This window comes from Numenius arquata, chromosome 2 (assembly GCF_964106895.1).
Source record: "Numenius arquata chromosome 2, bNumArq3.hap1.1, whole genome shotgun sequence".
Classification (NCBI taxonomy): Eukaryota; Metazoa; Chordata; class Aves; order Charadriiformes; family Scolopacidae; genus Numenius; species Numenius arquata.
Genome location: NC_133577.1, coordinates 66061732 through 66080336, shown reverse-complemented (window position 1 = coordinate 66080336; position 18605 = coordinate 66061732). Strand labels below are relative to the sequence as shown.

Genomic DNA, 18605 nt, shown 5'->3' with positions numbered 1-18605 from the left:
ACACCAGCAAGAGTGAGATAAGAAGCAACTGTGAGTTTACTAATGACATGTACATCTGTGATACAAGCTGCAAGGATTATGGAGCATCATCCTTCAGAATACACATCTCCAGCTCAGAAGCGGACCAAATGGTTCCTGCCCTGTCCTCTTCTACCAGGATAGGGGAGCCTCTCAAGTACCTAATGGTGGCTGGACTTTCCTGAGGGCCAGTGACAAATCCCTTGCTAAAAGCAGTATAGGCTGTTGTTCTCAGTGCCAGTTCAGTCTCTGTCAGGGCCTGTGGCTCACCTTCCTGCTATGGGCTACAGAGACACAGAGGTGGTTTCTTACTTCAGCCTAGAAAAAATTCAAGGCTAACTGATGAAGTCTGTAAATGGGGTGTGAATGTGATCAGAAACCTGCCTCTGCCTTTGCACCAAACGAGATATGCTCCAGACCTTCACTGAGCCCATAGCCTGATTGTACCTGCTGTCACGTAACAGAAGGCCCAGTAGCACGCAACCACAGCAGGACCCATCTTTCTTACAGAGCATCACAGTGACAGGAGTCCTACAGACACAGAGCCAGTCTGGTCCCAGCCTGGCCCTGCTGGAGCCCCAACAGCCACTCATCTGGTGGATGAAGGTGTCTGGCCAAAGTCCTGCAGCTGCATCAGGCTTGCTCAGAGGTCCTTGTGCCCAGCCAAAGCATGGGGACAGCATGGCTCCCATCACCGGCTGGAGGAGCGGAGCAGGTGAAGGGCACAGAGGGTGACAGCCACGCTGCTCCAGCACCCGCTCTGCAAACAGGGGCAGCAGGGGCACGGGGTGGGGGGGGGGCAGCGACCTGTGGTACAGCCCAGAGGTACCCCACAGGAACAGGACAAAGTCCACAGGAGTGGACACTGTGGCCACAGGGCTGCCACCCCACCAGGGCAGCAAATTCATGGAACAAGGCATGCCACCGGGCAGTCCCGGGCAGGTCAGGTGAAGGGAGGGAGGCTGCCAGCCCCCAGGGCCATGGCTCGGCTGCCTGCTGCTGACCCAGGCCAGCCTGAGGCTGGAGGCTGAGGGGTTAGGGAAGGGCGGGCAGCAAGGCAACTGAAGAGAAAGATCTGGGGGTCCTGGTAGACAGCAAAATGACAATGAGCAAGCAGTGTGCTCTTGTGGCCAGGAAGGCCAATGGAATCCTGGGCTGCATAGGGAAGAGTGTGGCTAGTAGGTCGAGGGAAATCATTCTCCCCCTCTACTCTGCACTGGTGAGGCCACAACTGGAGTATTGCATCCAGTTCTGGGCTCCCCAATTCAAGAGGGACAGGGAACTACTGGAAAGAGTCCAGCAAAGGGCAACGAGGATGATTCAAGGATTGGAGCATCTCCTTTATGAAGAAAGGCTGAGAGAGCTGGGACTCTTTAGCCTGGAGAAGAGAAGGCTGAGGGGAGACCTTATCAATGCTTATAAGTATCTAAAGGGTGGGTTGAAGGAGGAGGGAGCCAGACTCTTTTCAGTGGTTCCCAGTGACAGGACAAGGGGCAACGGGCACAAGCTGGAACATAGGAGGTTCCACTCAAATATAAGAAGAAACTTCTTTACGGTGAGGGTGACAGAGCCCTGGAACAGGCTGCCCAGGGAGGTTGTGGAGTCCCCTTCTTTGGAGATTTTCAAGACCCGCCTGGATGCCGTCCTGAGTAACATGCTCTGACATGCTCTGGGCAATCCTGCTTCGGCAGGGGAGTTGGACTAGATGATCTTTATGGTCCCTTCCAACTCTAAAAACTCAGTGAAAATTCAGTGAAATACCCTCTGCACATGCATGCAGGCCCCCACAAAAATCCCAACCCCTGCAATGCCTAAAATCTGAACCTTGCAGTCACTTCCCTGGGGCTGCTGCTCTGGGGCAGGGGAGCAGAGGAGCCAGCACCTCCAAAAGTCTCCAGTTCAGGGGTGGGACAGCAGCACAGGAGATGTGGCATCTTCTAGCTAAACACCCCCAGGCAACACCCTGTGCAACCTCCCAAAAGCACAGCCTGGGGACACCCACTGTCAAAATGACAAGTGCTGGGGAGCATGAGGGAAGAGTAGGCACGCAAAACCCTTCCAAAAGGCAGGTGAGGGTATAGCAAGAAATGTTACCTTATGCCTCCCAGACCAGAGAACAACAGAAGCCATCAGATTATTTGGCAGAGCAGAGTGCCCAGGCAGAGATGTGTGCGCAGGCACCACAGAGCAGCGGGGCCAGGCCACACAGGTGCCCCACTGCAATCCTCCCCGCAGCCCGCACCGAGCTCCCTCTCCAGCCCTGCACCCCACATCCCACTCAGGTGGGGGCTCAGCATCTACCTGGCTGGCATCAGGGAGGCTCAGCCATTTCCAGTTGGTGCACAGGACAAGTCACTTCATGGCAAATTGGGACAGACAGAGGCACGAATGGACTGTGACTCTAAAAGTGCCGTAACCCCTTCCTAGCTGTACCTGCTGCAATGCACGTGCGGTCCCGTTCACCTGGCATAGTAGGGACTGCATCCTACCCGTACCCCCTGAGAGGAGAGGTATCTGCTCTCCAACCTGGGGCACCAAAACTTTCCTATAGCCCAGGAGCACGTGCAGTTAGAGATACGGAGCAGGGCTTGTTACCCTGCCCTCTGCCATGACCGCATCTGCACCCACGAATCCCAGCAAAGCTGGGATGTTGCAGAGCTGCAAAGGTCAGGTCCAAAGTTCAGCCTCTCATATCAGCGGCTGTCAAAGAGGAAGAAACAGGGCAATGGCATTTCCAATGGCATTGGATGAAAGCCCTGATTAGCAGTGATTACTTTAAAAGCATTGTTGATTTAAGGAGACACAGATCAGGTGTTATGAAACCCCCACGTGTTCTGCTTGGGTTTGTTCACAAATATGCCCACAGATCCCCAAAGTTTGGCACTTGCACAAACTGTGCTGTCTCCCTGCCTCACCCCTACATGGGAACAAATCTGATGAAGCCCCTGAGACAAGAAGAATAAGGAGGACACTCTCAGGCACATCTCTTAGCGCTGCAGCCCCCAGGTCAATGTACCAGGGCCAGCATCTCTGTAGGGCAGCACAGGAGGAGAGGGAGTCACTGCCTTGTCTCTGCAGGAGCTGAAATGCCTACAGCCTACCTCACTCCTAGCACTTTTCCTCCTGTACCTATTATCACCTAGCCATCGCTGCTCTCCATCCCCATACCTCTCTGGTCCCCTCTCATCTCTCTTTTCAATCTTTCTGCTGTCTGAGTCCTTTTATTTCTCTCTCGCTGACACCACAGCCTTCAATACCAATTAACCATCCTTCAGGCATCTCTTTGTTCTGCAGCTTCCCGGCAGCCCCCAGCAGCATCGCTGCCTGTCCTCTCCTGTAGAAACCACTGAAAGAAAAAACTCTTCCCTGGGTTGATCCCAACTGATTATTCACTCCCCATCCTCCAGCTCACTCTTCCTTTGCTTCATGTTGGGAAGCTTTTCCCTTTGCGGATTTGCTGGCCCACTCCCCAGAGCACAGCAGGCAGCTGGTGCACAGCAGCTGGCTGTGGGAGGACCAGAGACACCGACACTCCCAGCATGACATGCACATCCAGCCAAATCTGTAAACGCTCAACTCACCTGAACCCAGAGCAGGTTTCTCCAAGGCAAGCCCGTCCCGTCCTGTTTTGTCCCGTCCTGTCCCACTGGAGTCCAGACAAGGAATCCACTGAGTGCCAAAGAGATACAGCAGGAGTTAAGGCAAAGATTCCCCTCTCTCCTCCTCCCGTCCCTCCCCCTTCACCAGCTCTCCCCACCAAATTATCACCCAGTTCATGTGTGGGTGGTGGGATGGCAGGAAGGGAGGTGCATCGAAACAGGAGAACTTTCTCCCCAGCTCCCTTACAACACACATCTCTCCAGACCTTGAACTCTGGTCCTGACAGGAGAACAAAAAAAGAAAGCAGTCATGGTCAGGCAGGGTGACGGCCCAAAGTTTGCAAAGATCAACCACAGCCGACACTGGAGCGACTCCAGGTCCTCTTGACCTCAGTGGGACATAGCTCTCCCCTTGCAGACCCTGCAGCATGGCCCAGGCTGGCTGCTGCACGCCCCCACTGCTCTGGGGCCCCAGTACTTTAATGGGGTAGTGGCATCCCTTAAAATCATACTGCAAATATGCAGAATGAATTGTGTCCGTCTCCGGGGACTGATAAAGCACTAAACCTGCTTCAGTGGCCAAGCTCAAGGCTCCCCAACAGGCAAATGGAGCAAAAGGCAGAAAGCGGGTGGAATGTTTGTCCCAGGCTCACACAGACCCCTCTGTGCCTGTGCCATACGCTGCGAGAGCAAACACAACTCATAGGAGAGCACTCTCTCAGCAGGGGGAGATACTGCCAGAATCTTTATTTTTATAGTGTCTGTGTGCTCGCTGGAAGTGAGCAATCCCTCTGTGCCTTTGCCTTGGCAGCTTTCTTGGTATCCACCTCAGCCCCAATGCACTTTTCCAGGGCTTCTCATGAACAACACCAGCAGCAGGCATTCCAGTTATGCTATCTTCTCAAGATAGTTCATCTCAATTCTTTTTTTTTTAATGTTATGTTTAATGCTATTACTGTTTTGTCTTTCGCTTTGTCTGTTAATGTGCCTGCCAAATTCCCATTGACCTTTTCATGTACCCATGGAGTCAAACCACAGCAGCACGTGGGATGGAAGCTAGGACACATCCAGTACACGCTCCAATCTGCTCGTCTGTGTCAGATCTCACAAGATTAGCATCCCCCGGCCCCCTCAGTGGGAAACCTGGGAGCTGACAAAAGCCCTCACATCCACAGAACGTGGAAGTGGTAGGTTTACATGCCTGCACACTCTACAGAGGTCGTTTGTAATGTTGTCTCAAAAAAATCCTCCACGGGTGCCAGAAGTCAGTGAATCACATGACATTAGAGCATGCCAGAGTGCCCTGGGAACAAGCGATGCTGGAAACGTGTGTGAAGGGAGTCACCCTTGTGCATGGCGGGATCCTCAGGATAAACCTCTGAGGCCAGTGCTGGAGGCAGTAGAAGAAAATGTCTCCTTGTACTTTGGGGGTGTTTATTTACTACCTCAGCTGACACTGGGGCCAGTTAGTCTGAGCCCACGCTGCTGGGCAGTGCAAAGAGGGGGCAGAGCATCTCGGGTTGAGGGCTGGGGGACATCCCTGGGACTGGGGAGCTCTGAGCCAGCCCAGCCTCACCCCAGACACCCCAGTTGGGCAATGGGGCCAAGAGGGCAGAGGGCTGGGGTGGCAGCTGGCACAGGCGATGCCTCTTCACAGGCAGCCAAAGACAACATGCAGTACCCCGTTTCCAGGATTAAGCTTCTCAAGCGTGCCATTTTTCAAAGCCCTGGCTTTCACCTACCATTTGTGCTGGTTGAGTGGGTTAGTCCCATACCCAAAGAAATACAGGCTGATTCTTCCTTTGCAAGGGCTGGGATCAATGTCGGAGGGGCCAGGCTCCATCTTCTGCCTTTTGGGGGCTGTCCCTGAAGTCCTGAAAGACTGCAAGGTTAACGTCATACGCTGGCTACACAACACAGGCACTGCACGGCCTCCGTCCCTACGGATGAAGGACAGTGCCGCTGCCCATCCTGCCACAGAGGACCAGTGTGACCCAGCGCAGCTGGGGAAAAGGTGCAATAGAGGTTATCCAGATATGAAAAGGGGATTGAGATAAGCCTAGGTAAGCAGAGTTGACCTAAAAACTTGATTTATCCACACTGAAGTGTTTCACAGGAACACCACAGTTTTTTGCAAAACTGTAGATGGGAAATGACCTGTGACATTAAGGTAAAACAAGAAGAAAGTCAAGCTAAATGAAAACTTTATCCAGCAATGTGTGAAAATCATTCTCCAGTGGGAAAAAAGGATGCTATTTCTGCTTTCCAACCCAGAAGGTACCAGAAGTTACGCTCAGGCTTCAGAGTTTCCCACCAGGCAATAATTCACTGTGGTTTTAAATCCTGCTACAGGCATGGGGCACGTTTATCCCACTGTGGCAGCCTCCACATTAGGGACTGCACTAGTGTGACAGCCCAGACTGAAAACCAGAAATTGCCTTCTGACCAGCTCAGTTGTGGGGTTTGGACTGTGCTCAGCCCCATCCCAGGAAAAAGCAAGGGAAGGGGTGATGCACTCCCTGACTACTAGTTGCCACCTTCGCTGGCAGAGACAGCCCCTGAGCAGGCACCCTGGGCTGTACAGCTGCACAGGTAGGACAAGCCTGCTAAAGGACACAGCAATCTGACTGCAGGTTTCCCCGCAGCACAGGTTCCTCCCATGGGGGCTAGCAGAGTGATTTTCAGCCAGACACAAATTTGTGAGCAAGTGCAATGAGAAAAGCCCCAGCCAAGGCTGGCACAGGGGTCAGACACTGGCAGGGATGAGCCTGAGGAGCTTCTAGGAGGGAGATAAATGCCAGCCCCAGGAAGGGCATCTTGACACAGGGATACATAGAGAGCTGAGGGGGAAGAAGCGGCCCTCCTGGCAGGAGGGATGGGGAGAGTGTGGGTGAGGCTGCTCTTAAACACTCCGTCCCCAAAAGGAAAGCGCTGTTTCCAATAAATACTGGAAACATTCAAAGCACCCCTTCCCTAGGCAGCATGAACCCCTCTTAGAGCTACAACACCCCCTGCCATGTGTGGCCCTGACACCGACAGCCCCAAACTCTCTGTAACCCTCCCTCCAGTGCTTTGCAAAGGAAGCGATGGCAGCATCCGATTTTGCAGGCAGGAAAACCAAGACGAGGAAGCCTCATGGTTGTCCCCCAGGGCCAGCAGCCTTCTTGCCGGTAGGTCCTGCATGCAGGCCTCGAGCTGTGGGATACTCCCCTGCCTTGGCATCAGTGCATTCGCCACATGGCTGGTGTCCCCCTGCTCAGTGACTGAGTTTGTCTGCCTTTGCCATTTTCAGCCATTTTGACCCCATTGTCCTGAAGATCTAAGTGATGGGGATGGGCTTCCCCACACCACTGAGCTTCCTGGGAGCCACCTCAGGTCAGCAGGACCGAGTGGCCCCTGTAGGAGGGGGCTGCCCCGAGTACACACAGGGTGCACAGGAGGAATAGGAAAGCACTGCGGTCCCACCACACAGATGGACCTGCTCTCTCTGTAGCTGTCAGCCCAGAGCCTGACACATGGGTTTTCATCCCCTCCTGTCAGCAGAAGGGGAAAGGTTTCCTCAAAACAACCTGATTCCCTCAGCCTGCCATACCCAGGGTGGCTGAAGACCAGGACTCAGCCTGCCACACCAGCCTTTGCCCTGACAGATGGCTAACCCCAACCTCAGAGATGTCCTGCACCTCTGCAAAGGTCTTCTCCTCCCCAACCCACACACTTCCTGCCAGCTGGTAGTGCACCCTTGCCTTCTTTTTCACCTTCTCTTTTCCTTCCTCAGAGCACATGTTGGCTTTTCCCATTATTTGGGTCTCCCCACTGTTTCTTCCGTTTCAGCAGCTCTGATGTGCCTCCCAAAGAGCCAGCCCGGAGTGTCAGGCTGCCACCATCAGCCCACACCAGGGCCACACTCCCCAGCAGCAGCAAACCCTGGACCCCGTGATGCTTCCCTCCTCCGCCAGCCAGGGAGACGTAGGGCTTCAAGCCAAAACGAGTCCATTTTTCCCCAGCCCAGCTTCTGGGAGAAGTCTGTCAGCATGACACCTTAGGGGTCCATATCCAAAATGTGCTCCTCCTTTCCAAATGTTAGGGGCTGGAGGAGGCGGGCACTGGGTTTTGTGTTGGAGACAGAGGAGACTGCAGCCCTGGCTGCCCCCCTTATTGGGCAACCAGTGGGAGAAGCCACCACTGTCCTCACTTGTCCAGACTAACCCCACCTTTTGACACTTTCTCTAACAAAACAGGAGCAACACCAGTTCCCCCATGGGCAGAGCGCTGCTGCTTCTTCAGTCAGGAACTTGCCCAGCTGACTGAATGCTATGTTTGCAGAGGAGCTTCCCCTGGGCATTTGTATAATCTACTTTCTATGTTTATGGCTAATTTCTGCTTAAGTAAGCCTGCGACTTCCTACAACAGTTTCACCATAACTAATCACAAGTGAATATAACCCAAGTAACAAGTGCTAACGAGGCCCCACAGAACTGTGATGGGCTCCGGCAGCCGCAGCACTGCTCCTGCAGGAGCCTCCACCTTTGGAAGGAGGAGCAGGGTGAGACATCCCCTATTTCACAGCATCCCCAGTGGGGGAGAGGATGATGCAAGGGCAAAGGCCTTCAGAACCTAGTGTTGACAATAAAAGTGGTCAGGAGGGAGGATTAGCGATGCTGGGGAGACATCTGTGATCTCACAGACCGAGTCTAACAGCAATGCTCGCTGTTGATCAGAGACCAAGGAGGACCACAGAAAAAAGGCAGGCAGAGGATACATGGGTACATGCCTGTTTGCTCCTGCTTTTCCTCCCTGCTTCCTCAGGTCAGCTGAGCCTGTTGCTGTGGGATGTGTGTTGTGACAGCGATCACCTCTGATGCACAAGGCACAAGGAAACATAGGACAAGGTTGGTCTGCAGGGACAGAGAAGCACATGTTGCTGCCCAAACTGATGTGAGTCTGGACAGGTCAGATGGAGAAGTGGGTAACCAAGTCACTGGTAACTTCTGAGAAGTAAAGACTTCCCAAATCCGCTCCCACACACGTTCCCCTTATCTGCACCATGCAGACCCCCATCCTGCAGGCTGCTAACCACATTAGCAGACAAGGGCTCAGCCAAACACCCTGCTCTGAGGGATATGCTCATTTGCACTGGCCTGTAGGACACACTTAACAGATTATTTGGGGATCTCTGCTTCACAGGATTATGTATCCCACGTGTTAAAATGTTAATCTTACTCTGTTCTCTCCATTTATGCATCATGGCCTGTCTTCTCCCAACACATCCACCTTTCGTGTCACTGAACAGTGCCACTCGACTCACACTACATGATTCTTTACTAGACATGGAAAAATCTCTTGTATATCACTAGTGGCAAAAGGGGAAGGACCTCTCAAGGCATCTGTTCAAACAGGCTGGGCGCCCCAGGGTTCAGGATGCTCCCCACGGGTACAGATGCATCCTGCTCCTGAGGTCCACGGGTCCATCCCCAAGATCTGAAGTCTCTCCCCTGCCCTATGTGGACATCTCCATCCATGGAGGAGGACGGCAGGGTCGACACGGGGCGCTGAGACTTCCCCAGGCACCACTGACGCAAGTACCGCAGCATGGGAAAAGCAGAGCCTGGTTTTCATGCACAGATGGACGGAAAGGTCAGTCATCCTTTCCAAGCACTAATGACCTGGGGCAGAATCTCAGGGACTTTTTTATTTTTATGTGAACTTCACATTTGAAACTAAAAAATAAAATTAAAAAAAAAAAAAAGAAAGAAGAAAAATGGGTCTTTAACCTCATTTTCCTGGAAATAATGGATTGAATCTCAGGCTAAGTTGCAGATTTTAGATTCTGAAGGTGGGAAATTTCCAACAACCACACATCTCATGTCTAAAGGGACATCAGCATCTCCCCAGCTGGAGAAGGTATGAGTAGGGATAAATTCCACAGACTGCAAGAAGAGGAGTAGTAGGCTGATCTTGAATGCAATGAAAATCCCTTTCATCATATTCCAAATCATGAACAATTACTATATGCCAAAATCACTATATTCCAAATTTCACCAAAATTCCCTCTAAACATGGGATCTTAAAAAGTTCTGTAAAAAAATGTCATGTCTGGAAATTTCAAATATATTAATTTCAGATTTAGTCCATCAACCTTCTCAATGAGCAATACAGGATATACTTGATTCATGTTTCAAGCCAGGCATCACAAGTTCCAATATTTTTTCTTAAAGTACTACCAGAAATAAGACACTTATTTAAGAATGTCCAGCAAAACCTTTAGTTTTCTTGCTTCTCTGACCTGCCTAGTTTATCCAAAGCTTTACAGCAATTGGGTCATGTAGGAACACAGGCTTGGGAGGTTTCCTGGCTCATATATAACCAGATCAATAAACCACATGCCCAATTCACTGGACACCAGACTGTTTTGAAACAAAACAAGTCAGAAACCTTTCAGCAGACTCCCACTTTGCCTACATACAGCTGAGCAGACTTTCTACATCAGCCATATTTTGGAGATAGCTGTGGACAATTACTGTTTTCTATTAGGGTTAAAATACCTTCCCAGTGGGCCAGCCTCTTATAGATATTACTGGAAAATGAAAGTATAATTCTGTTGAAGATTAGAATTACATGAATAAAAATATCTGTTGCTGGAGCTTCTAATATGATTCACTCAAAAAGCCAACAGAAAAACATTACTGTATTGAACTCCATTCACCCATTTCTAGAAGTAATTTCTACCAGCCAGTACCGTATCCAAATGGGAGGACAGCTGGATGGCTCCATCCCCCATCACACTGTGCATCTTTTCCAAAAGGGGCTTTTCCCTGGGTTCCTAAGCTCTTTCCTACCCTCAGCTCACACATGAGCACCATGAAGCACTGTGGCAGCTGAGGAATTCAGAGCTCTGAGGCTGCCCAGGTGACAGCCAGTTCAGTCCTGATGTCCTGCTCCCCAGCCCTATGCCTTCAGCATCCCCGGTGTCCTCCAGAGGCAGCGAGGGAGGTATGCAGAAACCCGGTGGCTGAGGTTTTTGTAGGGGAGGTGCAAGGCTGATCATGGGGAGTTCATCCATGGTTGCACATTCAGCCTAGCAAAGAAACCCGCCTGCCCCAGAGTCCCCATGGAAAATAGGCTGGGAAAAAGGAAAACAGGCTAGAAATAACATGAGGTTTCCACAGCTACTCTGGAAGAGAGCCAATGAAGCCCCAGAGGGCCACAGATCAGTGGGCTCTCCCTCCTGGAGGTTAAAACTGCACTACCACAAGGCCTCCCAGCAGCAATCCCCTCGGTACTTGGCACTCATCAGAGTTTCACAGTGCCTATGAGCTTGTGACCCCTTTTCATCATCGACCTGTCTCCCATCTCAGGTCACCAGGCTCCAACAACACTAAAATGGGGAAAAACACGCCCAACAACTTCCCATTGCCTATAGGTCCTCGGGAGGCTAAACCAGTATGTGCCTCAACTGGGATCACCATTCCCCATGGGAAGCAGCTGTCTGCAGAGAAAACCTCAACAGGCAACGGGAGGAAAAATGGCCCCATCATCGTGACCCAGAGGAAATATTTCTCCCCGGCCCTACGGCTAGTAAACAGGCACCCAGCTCAGAGCATCTTCCGAAGAGGGGGAGGAGGGGTCTGGGGGGCTCCCGGCCCCGCTGCCCCCCGCCCGCCCCGCAGCGACCCCGGCCCCGCGCCGCGGCCGTAGGTGAAGTCCTGGGGCCACCTTGTGGCTAGTAGCGTGGATTGCTTTAATTTGCGTCTTCCTCTCCCCGCGGCACCACAAGCCTCGGCTGTAGCGTGGTGCCCACTGGTGTTCGTGTGCGCTTCGGGAAGCTGAGCATCTCCGGCTGCTGGCTCAGCTCTGCCCGGGCTCCAGCTTCCCCAGGGTTTCCTGGGAGTCATCCAGCTTCCCAGGGTTACGTGTCCTTTGGCTGCCCTCCTCGGATGCTGGGGCTAGAGCACTTAAAAACACAAGCTCTTTGATTTTAGTTTTTTTTTTAACCCAAACAGCCTGGAAACGAGGGGCCCTGTTTGTTGACAAAACATGCAGATACTGCTTGAACCACGCAGCCCTTCTTCCATAGGCAGGAAAACCAAAATGACTGGCTCTAGAGCACCTGGAAGGCAGTCAGCACAGAAAAGACATAGACCTGCAGAGACGAGGGACACTTTCCCATGATCCTTCACTTGCATGAAGAAAACGCAAACCCACGTTCTTCTCTCAGACCCCAGGAATAGCCCAGTGACTCATCAGCCAGATGACTCTTTTGTCTGGGAGCTGGCAATGGCTCCAGCAGAAGGTGGCATTGCACTCTACACTTCACCTAGGTATACCCAGGTCCACCGCTTGTGGGGGCCTCCAAAGCGATGTTCCCTGTTTTCCTTCCTACCCTAACCAAGCTTCCTCTCCTCTGGCCACCCTCCCATGCCAATGTGCCAGTGCCACAGAGGTCCAGACCTGAATGCCCAGCAGAGCTCCACTAACACACATCCCAGCAAACATGCTGTGAGCAAGGGATGCTGGTGAGACAAAACTCAGACAGAGCAGATCTAGAGGGGGGAAAAAGGATTTAATGGAATGAATGGAGAAGCTCCGAAAGTCCAGACTGGAGCCACACCTCTGAGACTCTCTGACACCCTCCACTCCAGGATCAGTCCTTCCATTATGCCCACCAGAAGGCTGGGGATGCTCAGGAACCCCGTTGCTTGATCTGCCCCTTCAGAGCCCTCTCCAGAGAGAGGATTAAGGTGCATTTCTAACTCCATGCAGACCATCTCCACAGCAGCCTCTTCCTCAGCCCTTCAAATCTTCCAGGGAAGGGAGCTCAGCCCAGAAATTCCTCTCTCCTTGGCAAGTGAAGAATCCTTGTGTCATCCAACAGGTGGTAAAGGCTGTATAGAAACCGTCCTGGGGGGAGGGAGGGAGAGCCACACTGGTCCTAGCAATGAGATTCAAGCTCTGTCAGCACCAGGAGGCCAGCTCTGGTGGAGGGATGGGGCTGTCCAGTGCCTGGCCTGGAAGGCAAGTCCTCAAGTGGGCAGGTGAGTTGGCGGAGCCTCTGGAAGGCAAAGGCAGGCATTGAACACAGTCACAAGGACAAAAGGTGACCTGAGCCCTCCCCTTCCACTCATGGGTATCGTTCACCCAGCCAGGCAGGGCTGCAGGTCTGGTCCCTAAATGCCAGAGATGTCCCAAATAAGGACAGTCAGCATTTCAGAAACTGAGATAAACTCATCGTTGAATCACTTGTCCCAAGACAAGCACCAAGCATGTGAAAGACCTGAGACACGGTAGGAAAGCTCTGTCCTCCATTTGCTCCAGGCCAGGGCTAGAAAGCATTCCAAAGAAAGGTTGCTACCCAAGTGCTTCCAGGTCGTCCCCTCCATCAGCACAGACTGCAAAGAGAGAGCCTGACCAGGACAGCGAGTGTGTAAGGGGCTACCTTCTATGTCACGCAATGTGGACCTTGCTGTGCTCCCACAGCTGTGCCCGCTCCTCCATGCTGGAAATAAGGGGCCCATTGCTATCACAACCCATTCCTGAGCACTTTCAGGAGGCAGAGAACAGGTGGGGTCCTGAGGTATCAGGATGTCTGCGAAACCTCTAGTGAGCCATGGCAGGGACAGGATGCCTGTTTGGAGCAAGGTCTGCTTTTCCAGGTCCCTGGCTTTCCCAAGGCATGTTCAGGGCAGCCAGAAATGGGTCACAGAAGCTCCAGGAGCTGGGCAGGCCCAGGCCATTGACACTCAGCTGCCCACAATGCTCAAGGGATCTGGAGCTTCCTCAGAGCAAGTCCCCACAGCTCGGTCAAAGGCAGCCTCCAAACTGACTCGATGCACTGAAGATCATTTTTATCCTCTCTGTCCAATGAACTTTTTCCTAACGGTGCTTGCAAAGAGACAAAAGCAATAAACAAAGGGCACCAAGAGGCAACGGCCAGCTTGGAGCAGCCCTCCAGCCGGGCAGAACTTAATAAAACCAACAATCAGTTATAGCAATGGACTCACTCAATCGATTTATTCTAGGCTCCCTGCTAATTAACCTGCAACACACAAATGATCCCCTTGCAAGGCTGGACTTCAACACAGAAGCACAGCCCATGCCCAGATACCAGAGTACAGCCTCACCTCTCTGAGGGAGCCTTTGATGGTGGAGAGTTTGTAGACGATCCAGAGAGGGATGCACACCATGGAGGAGAGGGCCAGCAGCCAGCCCAGGGTGTCCCCCCACCATGGGTACACATACTTCTTGTTGTAGGTCAGCGGGGTGTATTTGATCAGAGAAAACAGGAAGGTTGCCTGGCAATATGGAAGAGACCAAGAGAAAAAGAGCAAGAAAATCAACACCATTAGCCAAGAGAGGTCTTCCTGGTGAGTCCACACCTGCACAGAGCCTCATGGTAACAAAAAGCTTCCCAGGACAGCAAACAGAGGAGACACCAGTCAAGCAAGTTTAGCTGGGACAGCCCCCGTATGCAGCACTGAGCACGGCAGCGAGGAGCTTGCTCCACCAGCAGACACCAGTATCACTGCTGAGCGGGGCCCCTCTCCCCCTTATTTAGCCCCACACCTGACCCCAAAAGCCACACACAGAACAACAGGCTCCCAAAGTACAGGCCATATAACCCCTTATACGTATGCACTTCCCTCTGCATATAGGTAGGTACCTATATCTCAGAGGCACCCAGCTCTGCCCATCTCCCTCCCTACAGCTCCTCTTCTTGTGGCCTCTCACCATGCAGACCGCTGGGGTGATGAAAAGCCAGCAGTATTTGATGATGGACCATGGCCGGTAGCCGATCATATCTTCAATGTTATCGTAGAATCGCTCAGCACCTGCGGAAGACGAGAAGGATGCCTCACTGCTACCAGGGAATGAGGGCAGCAGGATCTGTGTGTCCAGGGGAGGATGGTGAGCAGGGCCCTGCTCCACCACTGTTTAGGTGCTCCCCAGAAGAGGAGGCAGTAACTTCAGCACAGCCCACAGCCCAGTTGTGGAGCTCACCAGGAGAGTGTGGACAGCTTCAGTTTGTGTCCTAGACTAACATCCTCTTGCCCCCCAGAACAGTCCAGTGGGTCAGCAGGGTCAGCCCCTCAGCTGGCATGTCTCAGGCTAGGACCTAAACCCAGGTGGTTACCCATCCCTTGCAAATGTCAAGGCTGAGACAGGGCTCTCAAAACTGTTTGAGGGTCTCAGACTCCTCTACACACAGGCTGGGAAAAGATTTCCCAGCCAACTTCAAGTCCCCACAATGAAGGAGGGCCTCAAAAGTAGGGGCACATAAGAACATGCTGGGGATATTTGCTGAGGACATCCTCTAGGGTGTTGCTGTGACGAAGCCTCTGCCAGCTGAGTCCACAGGCACCAGAGCCAGGGTTTAGAAGTCTGCCTTGCACTGCCAAGCGATTGCCAAGAGAAGCTATGGACCAGCATATTTAGGATGGACCAAGCAAGAGCCTGAGAGACCAGAGCCGGGGACCACCCTAGTTCATACTCACCATAGACCCAGGCGATGCAGAGAGTCTCGAAGATGGCCACAAAGAGCAGGCACATGCCACTGGCAGCATAGTAATCAAAGAGCTGGAAGACATACATCCCACCCTGGGAAGGGCCAAGCGGGCAGCGAGGCAAGGTGGGGAGGGAGAGAGGGAAGAGGAATCAGGCACAAGCAAAGAGCTCCAGCCAGAGCAGGAGACAAACTCAACATCTTCCCCAGAGCTGGAGGCACCTTCCTCTCTCTGGGGCATGGTTTTAACCAACAGCAAAGGCCTTGTCCCTTGTGGTCAAGAACTGATGGAGACATGCAGCCGCCCTGCTGTCAGGAGTCTATGCAACCCTTCATTCCAGAGCAGGGCAGGGGAGGTCAAGTGGCTGCCAGAGGTCATGGGATTATTTTAGGAGAAGGCAAAAACAAAGCAGCTCTTGCAGCTGGAAATGAGGGTGGAAACCTTCTTTAGAGACACAATCAATCTAATTTACTTGAGAAACACACACACACACCCCCCGCCAGTTTGCAGAGGGAAGTAGCTGTGGTGGCAGTTTTGCAAGCAGCTATTGCTGTGGGCCCAGAGGCTGGCAGCTTCACTGCCCGGGTCTGCAAGCTGTCTGCAAAATGGGCCCACGGTGTAAGTCCAGGCACAAAGCTGCAGGTGCAGCACCGAAGGCAGATTTTTCAAAACTATGCCTGAATGAAACCAGAAGATGCAAAGAGCATCATGGCAGCATCGATCCCCACACACATACTGCTAGCAGGAGTTAAAGGTTTTAAACGGGAACAGTTTAACTCCCAGGCAATTAATCACAGCAAGGGGAATACATATGAGATTGGTGTAATAAATGTGGGCACACTCAGGCACACCAAATTTCCTTACACCAAGTGCTCATGTAGCTCTATCCAGGAGGAAAGAGAAGGACAAAGGCGCTCCCCTCACCATGCAACAGGCTGCAGCTGTAAAGGTTTGGCTCATGTAAAGATAAATGTATAATGGGCTGTCCCATGGGCTGTCCAGAACTCAAATTATCAGTCTTGGCAGGAGAATGTCAGGACTGTGACTGGCACAAGGGGCGAGGGCTGGAAGGGAAAATGCGAATGCCACGAGGAGGGAAGGACAACCTCCCCCAGGCACTGCACAGCAGTTTGGGGCTCACCCACAAGCTCTTGGCCCCAGCACGGACCCCCCCACCCACCAGGTCCCCTCTGCCAGGGTGAAACTCAGACCCATCAAGTACCACACAGGTGGTCTGAGCCCAAAATACCTCTGTGAGCATCACCAACCCGACCAGATAGGAGAGGATGGAGACCATCAGGATGAGGGTCTCCCGGCGGTTCTTCTTGCGGAAGATGGTGGGGTACATGTCCACAAGGGCTGTGACGAGGCTCTCCACGCAGACAAACTGCAAAGAGCAGAGATCTCACCTCTGTCAGCCCATCCTGACCAGCTCCCCCGCCCCACTGTCTCCTCCTCAGCCAAGTTCAAGCCTGTCCCGAAGGGACCATGGCTTTTGTCTGGCGGGGAATTGCCTTGTGCCTTTACCTGGCTGTCCAGTCCCAGCAAAACAACCATCAGGAAGAAGAAGCATGCCCAGAGTGGGGAGAAGGGCAGCATGACCACAGCCCGAGGGTAGGCGATGAATGCCAGGCCAGGCCCTGCAGGGAGAAGTGCTTTCAGAGCAGGCAGCAGCCTGCTCCACACCTGAGGCAGCCACCCGGCCAAGGCACAGCCTGAAGCCATGCAGCCCTCTTGCTCCTGTTATACCAACCAGTGCTGCGCCTGAAACCCAGGCTCCTCCAGGAACAGAGAAGCCCAGCAGGAAGGGAGGGAAAGGGGGCACAGCAAGCTCCAGCTGCATCACCATCGCAAGGGCTGGGAGCCGGGGAAAGCCTGGGAGCACAGCACAAGCCTGGGCGTATGCCATGCAGGCACCTCACCCCCACACTGAGAGACAGCAGCTGCATAACCCTTGTAGGCATCTTATATTGGCCTCAAGACACGGCCACTGCATGTTAATATTTCATGAGCGTGCATTTGTGTCTCCCTGGTTTTTGGAGGCAGAAAGCAGAGCTGCCCGCCAGGATGGCAACCTGCAGCTGCAATATGATTTGTCCCAGGGTGGGTATCCTGTGGGCATGGTGCCCTTGCTGAGTGGGGGCAAAGAGCAGCAACCCCCATCTCCATCTCACTGCAGCCTCACTCACCTGATTCGGCCACCTCGGCGATGGGTACACCCTGCTCCCCCGCCATGAAGCCCAGGATTGAGAAGATGGCAAAGCCGGCCACGAAGCTGGTGCCACTGTTGAGGAAGCAGAGAGCCACGCAGTCCCTGGGAGGAGGGGGCACAGCATCAGCCAGGTATGACCCACACTCCATGACCGCCCCCCAGGGCAGCACCCACTCTCCCCCCACAGCCACTGTATCCACAGCAGGCCCTCTCTCCCAGCACCCCCACATCTCAGCTCAGCACCAGGAGCTGCAGGAGGATGTCCCAGAGTAGGCAACACAGCAGGGTCTCCCCCAGGGAAAGCCTTCTCCAAGGTTAGCATAGGGATGCATTCCTCACCTAAGCTCATGAGATAGTCTTTCTACACATCTAAATGACTGATTTTTTTTCTCTTTATCTCTCTCTCTCTCCTGGTTCCCTCCCGTAGCAGACAGTACCAGAGATTATTTTTGCCTGAGAAGGGGGCATGGTCTTTTTTTGTTAATAGATTTCTCAGACCAGTCACAATCTTCTTGGTTCTCAGCACTAGTAGATATCTCCTGGTCCTCGCATTATGAGAAAAAGATGGACAGAGCCATCCAATTTATTTTCTCTGATCTATTCTCTTTTGTCTCTGTTTCATCTCATTCTCATCCATTTATGCTTTAAACTAAGCATCTCTTATCTATCCAATTCCTTTTCACGCTCCAGTCTCCTTAGTCCTCTTGTGACTGCCACCCTGGGGACAACAGTAACATTTCCAGCATCTTTCCGAGATATTCTGAACCAAACTGAACACACCCCTTTTGGCATTTTGTGGCCCACTCTGACTTTATTAAATGCTATTCTGCAAATCCATTGTGATTTTCTGTATCAGTCTTTTGGTATCTAGCATTTTGGGGGCTTCATGCTCCTCCCTGCACATTAACTAGATCTATTCACAGTCTGCAACCATTTTTAGAGAGAAAGTACAGTTTGTGCAGAGCCCCTACACTGTACAAATTCAGATTATTCCTTCCAAAGCTCAGCTCTGCATTGTCAAGTACTGCCTAGCATCTAGCACCGTTGCTCTGCCTTTGCACTTGGTTTCTAAGGCAGGAGAGACTGAACAGTGACAGGACAAGAGGAAATGGGCACAAACTTGAATATAAGAAGTTTCACCTAAACATGAAGAGGAACTTCTTTACTTTGAGGGTGGCAGAGCAGTGGAATAGGCTGCCCAGGGAGGTGGTGGAGTCTCCATCTCTGGAGACATTCAAAACCCACCTGGACATGTTCCTGTGCAACCTGCTCTAGGTG

General features: G+C 52.5%; 2 protein-coding genes across 4 annotated transcripts in view; both read right to left on the bottom strand.

The window, feature by feature from the left end:
* LOC141462528 (sodium- and chloride-dependent betaine transporter-like) overlaps nucleotides 1-652 on the bottom strand; it is a 41622-nt gene extending 40970 nt beyond the window's left edge. Inside the window, exon 1 of the mRNA XM_074144415.1 lies at nucleotides 621-652. Coding sequence (XP_074000516.1) covers nucleotides 621-652 — 32 coding nt within the window. The remainder of the gene's footprint in view (nucleotides 1-620) is intronic.
* An 11508-nt stretch (nucleotides 653-12160) lies between these two features.
* Nucleotides 12161-18605, bottom strand: part of LOC141479711 (sodium- and chloride-dependent GABA transporter 2) — a 38080-nt gene continuing 31635 nt past the window's right edge. For all 3 annotated transcript variants that reach the window (XM_074168997.1, XM_074169000.1, XM_074168999.1), the window contains 7 exons: nucleotides 17305-17429; nucleotides 16643-16755; nucleotides 16365-16502; nucleotides 15107-15209; nucleotides 14343-14443; nucleotides 13736-13906; nucleotides 12161-12666 (listed from right to left, as the gene is read on the bottom strand). In XM_074168997.1, coding sequence (XP_074025098.1) covers nucleotides 12547-12666; nucleotides 13736-13906; nucleotides 14343-14443; nucleotides 15107-15209; nucleotides 16365-16502; nucleotides 16643-16755; nucleotides 17305-17429 — 871 coding nt within the window. In that variant the 3' untranslated portion in view covers nucleotides 12161-12546. The remainder of the gene's footprint in view (nucleotides 12667-13735; nucleotides 13907-14342; nucleotides 14444-15106; nucleotides 15210-16364; nucleotides 16503-16642; nucleotides 16756-17304; nucleotides 17430-18605) is intronic.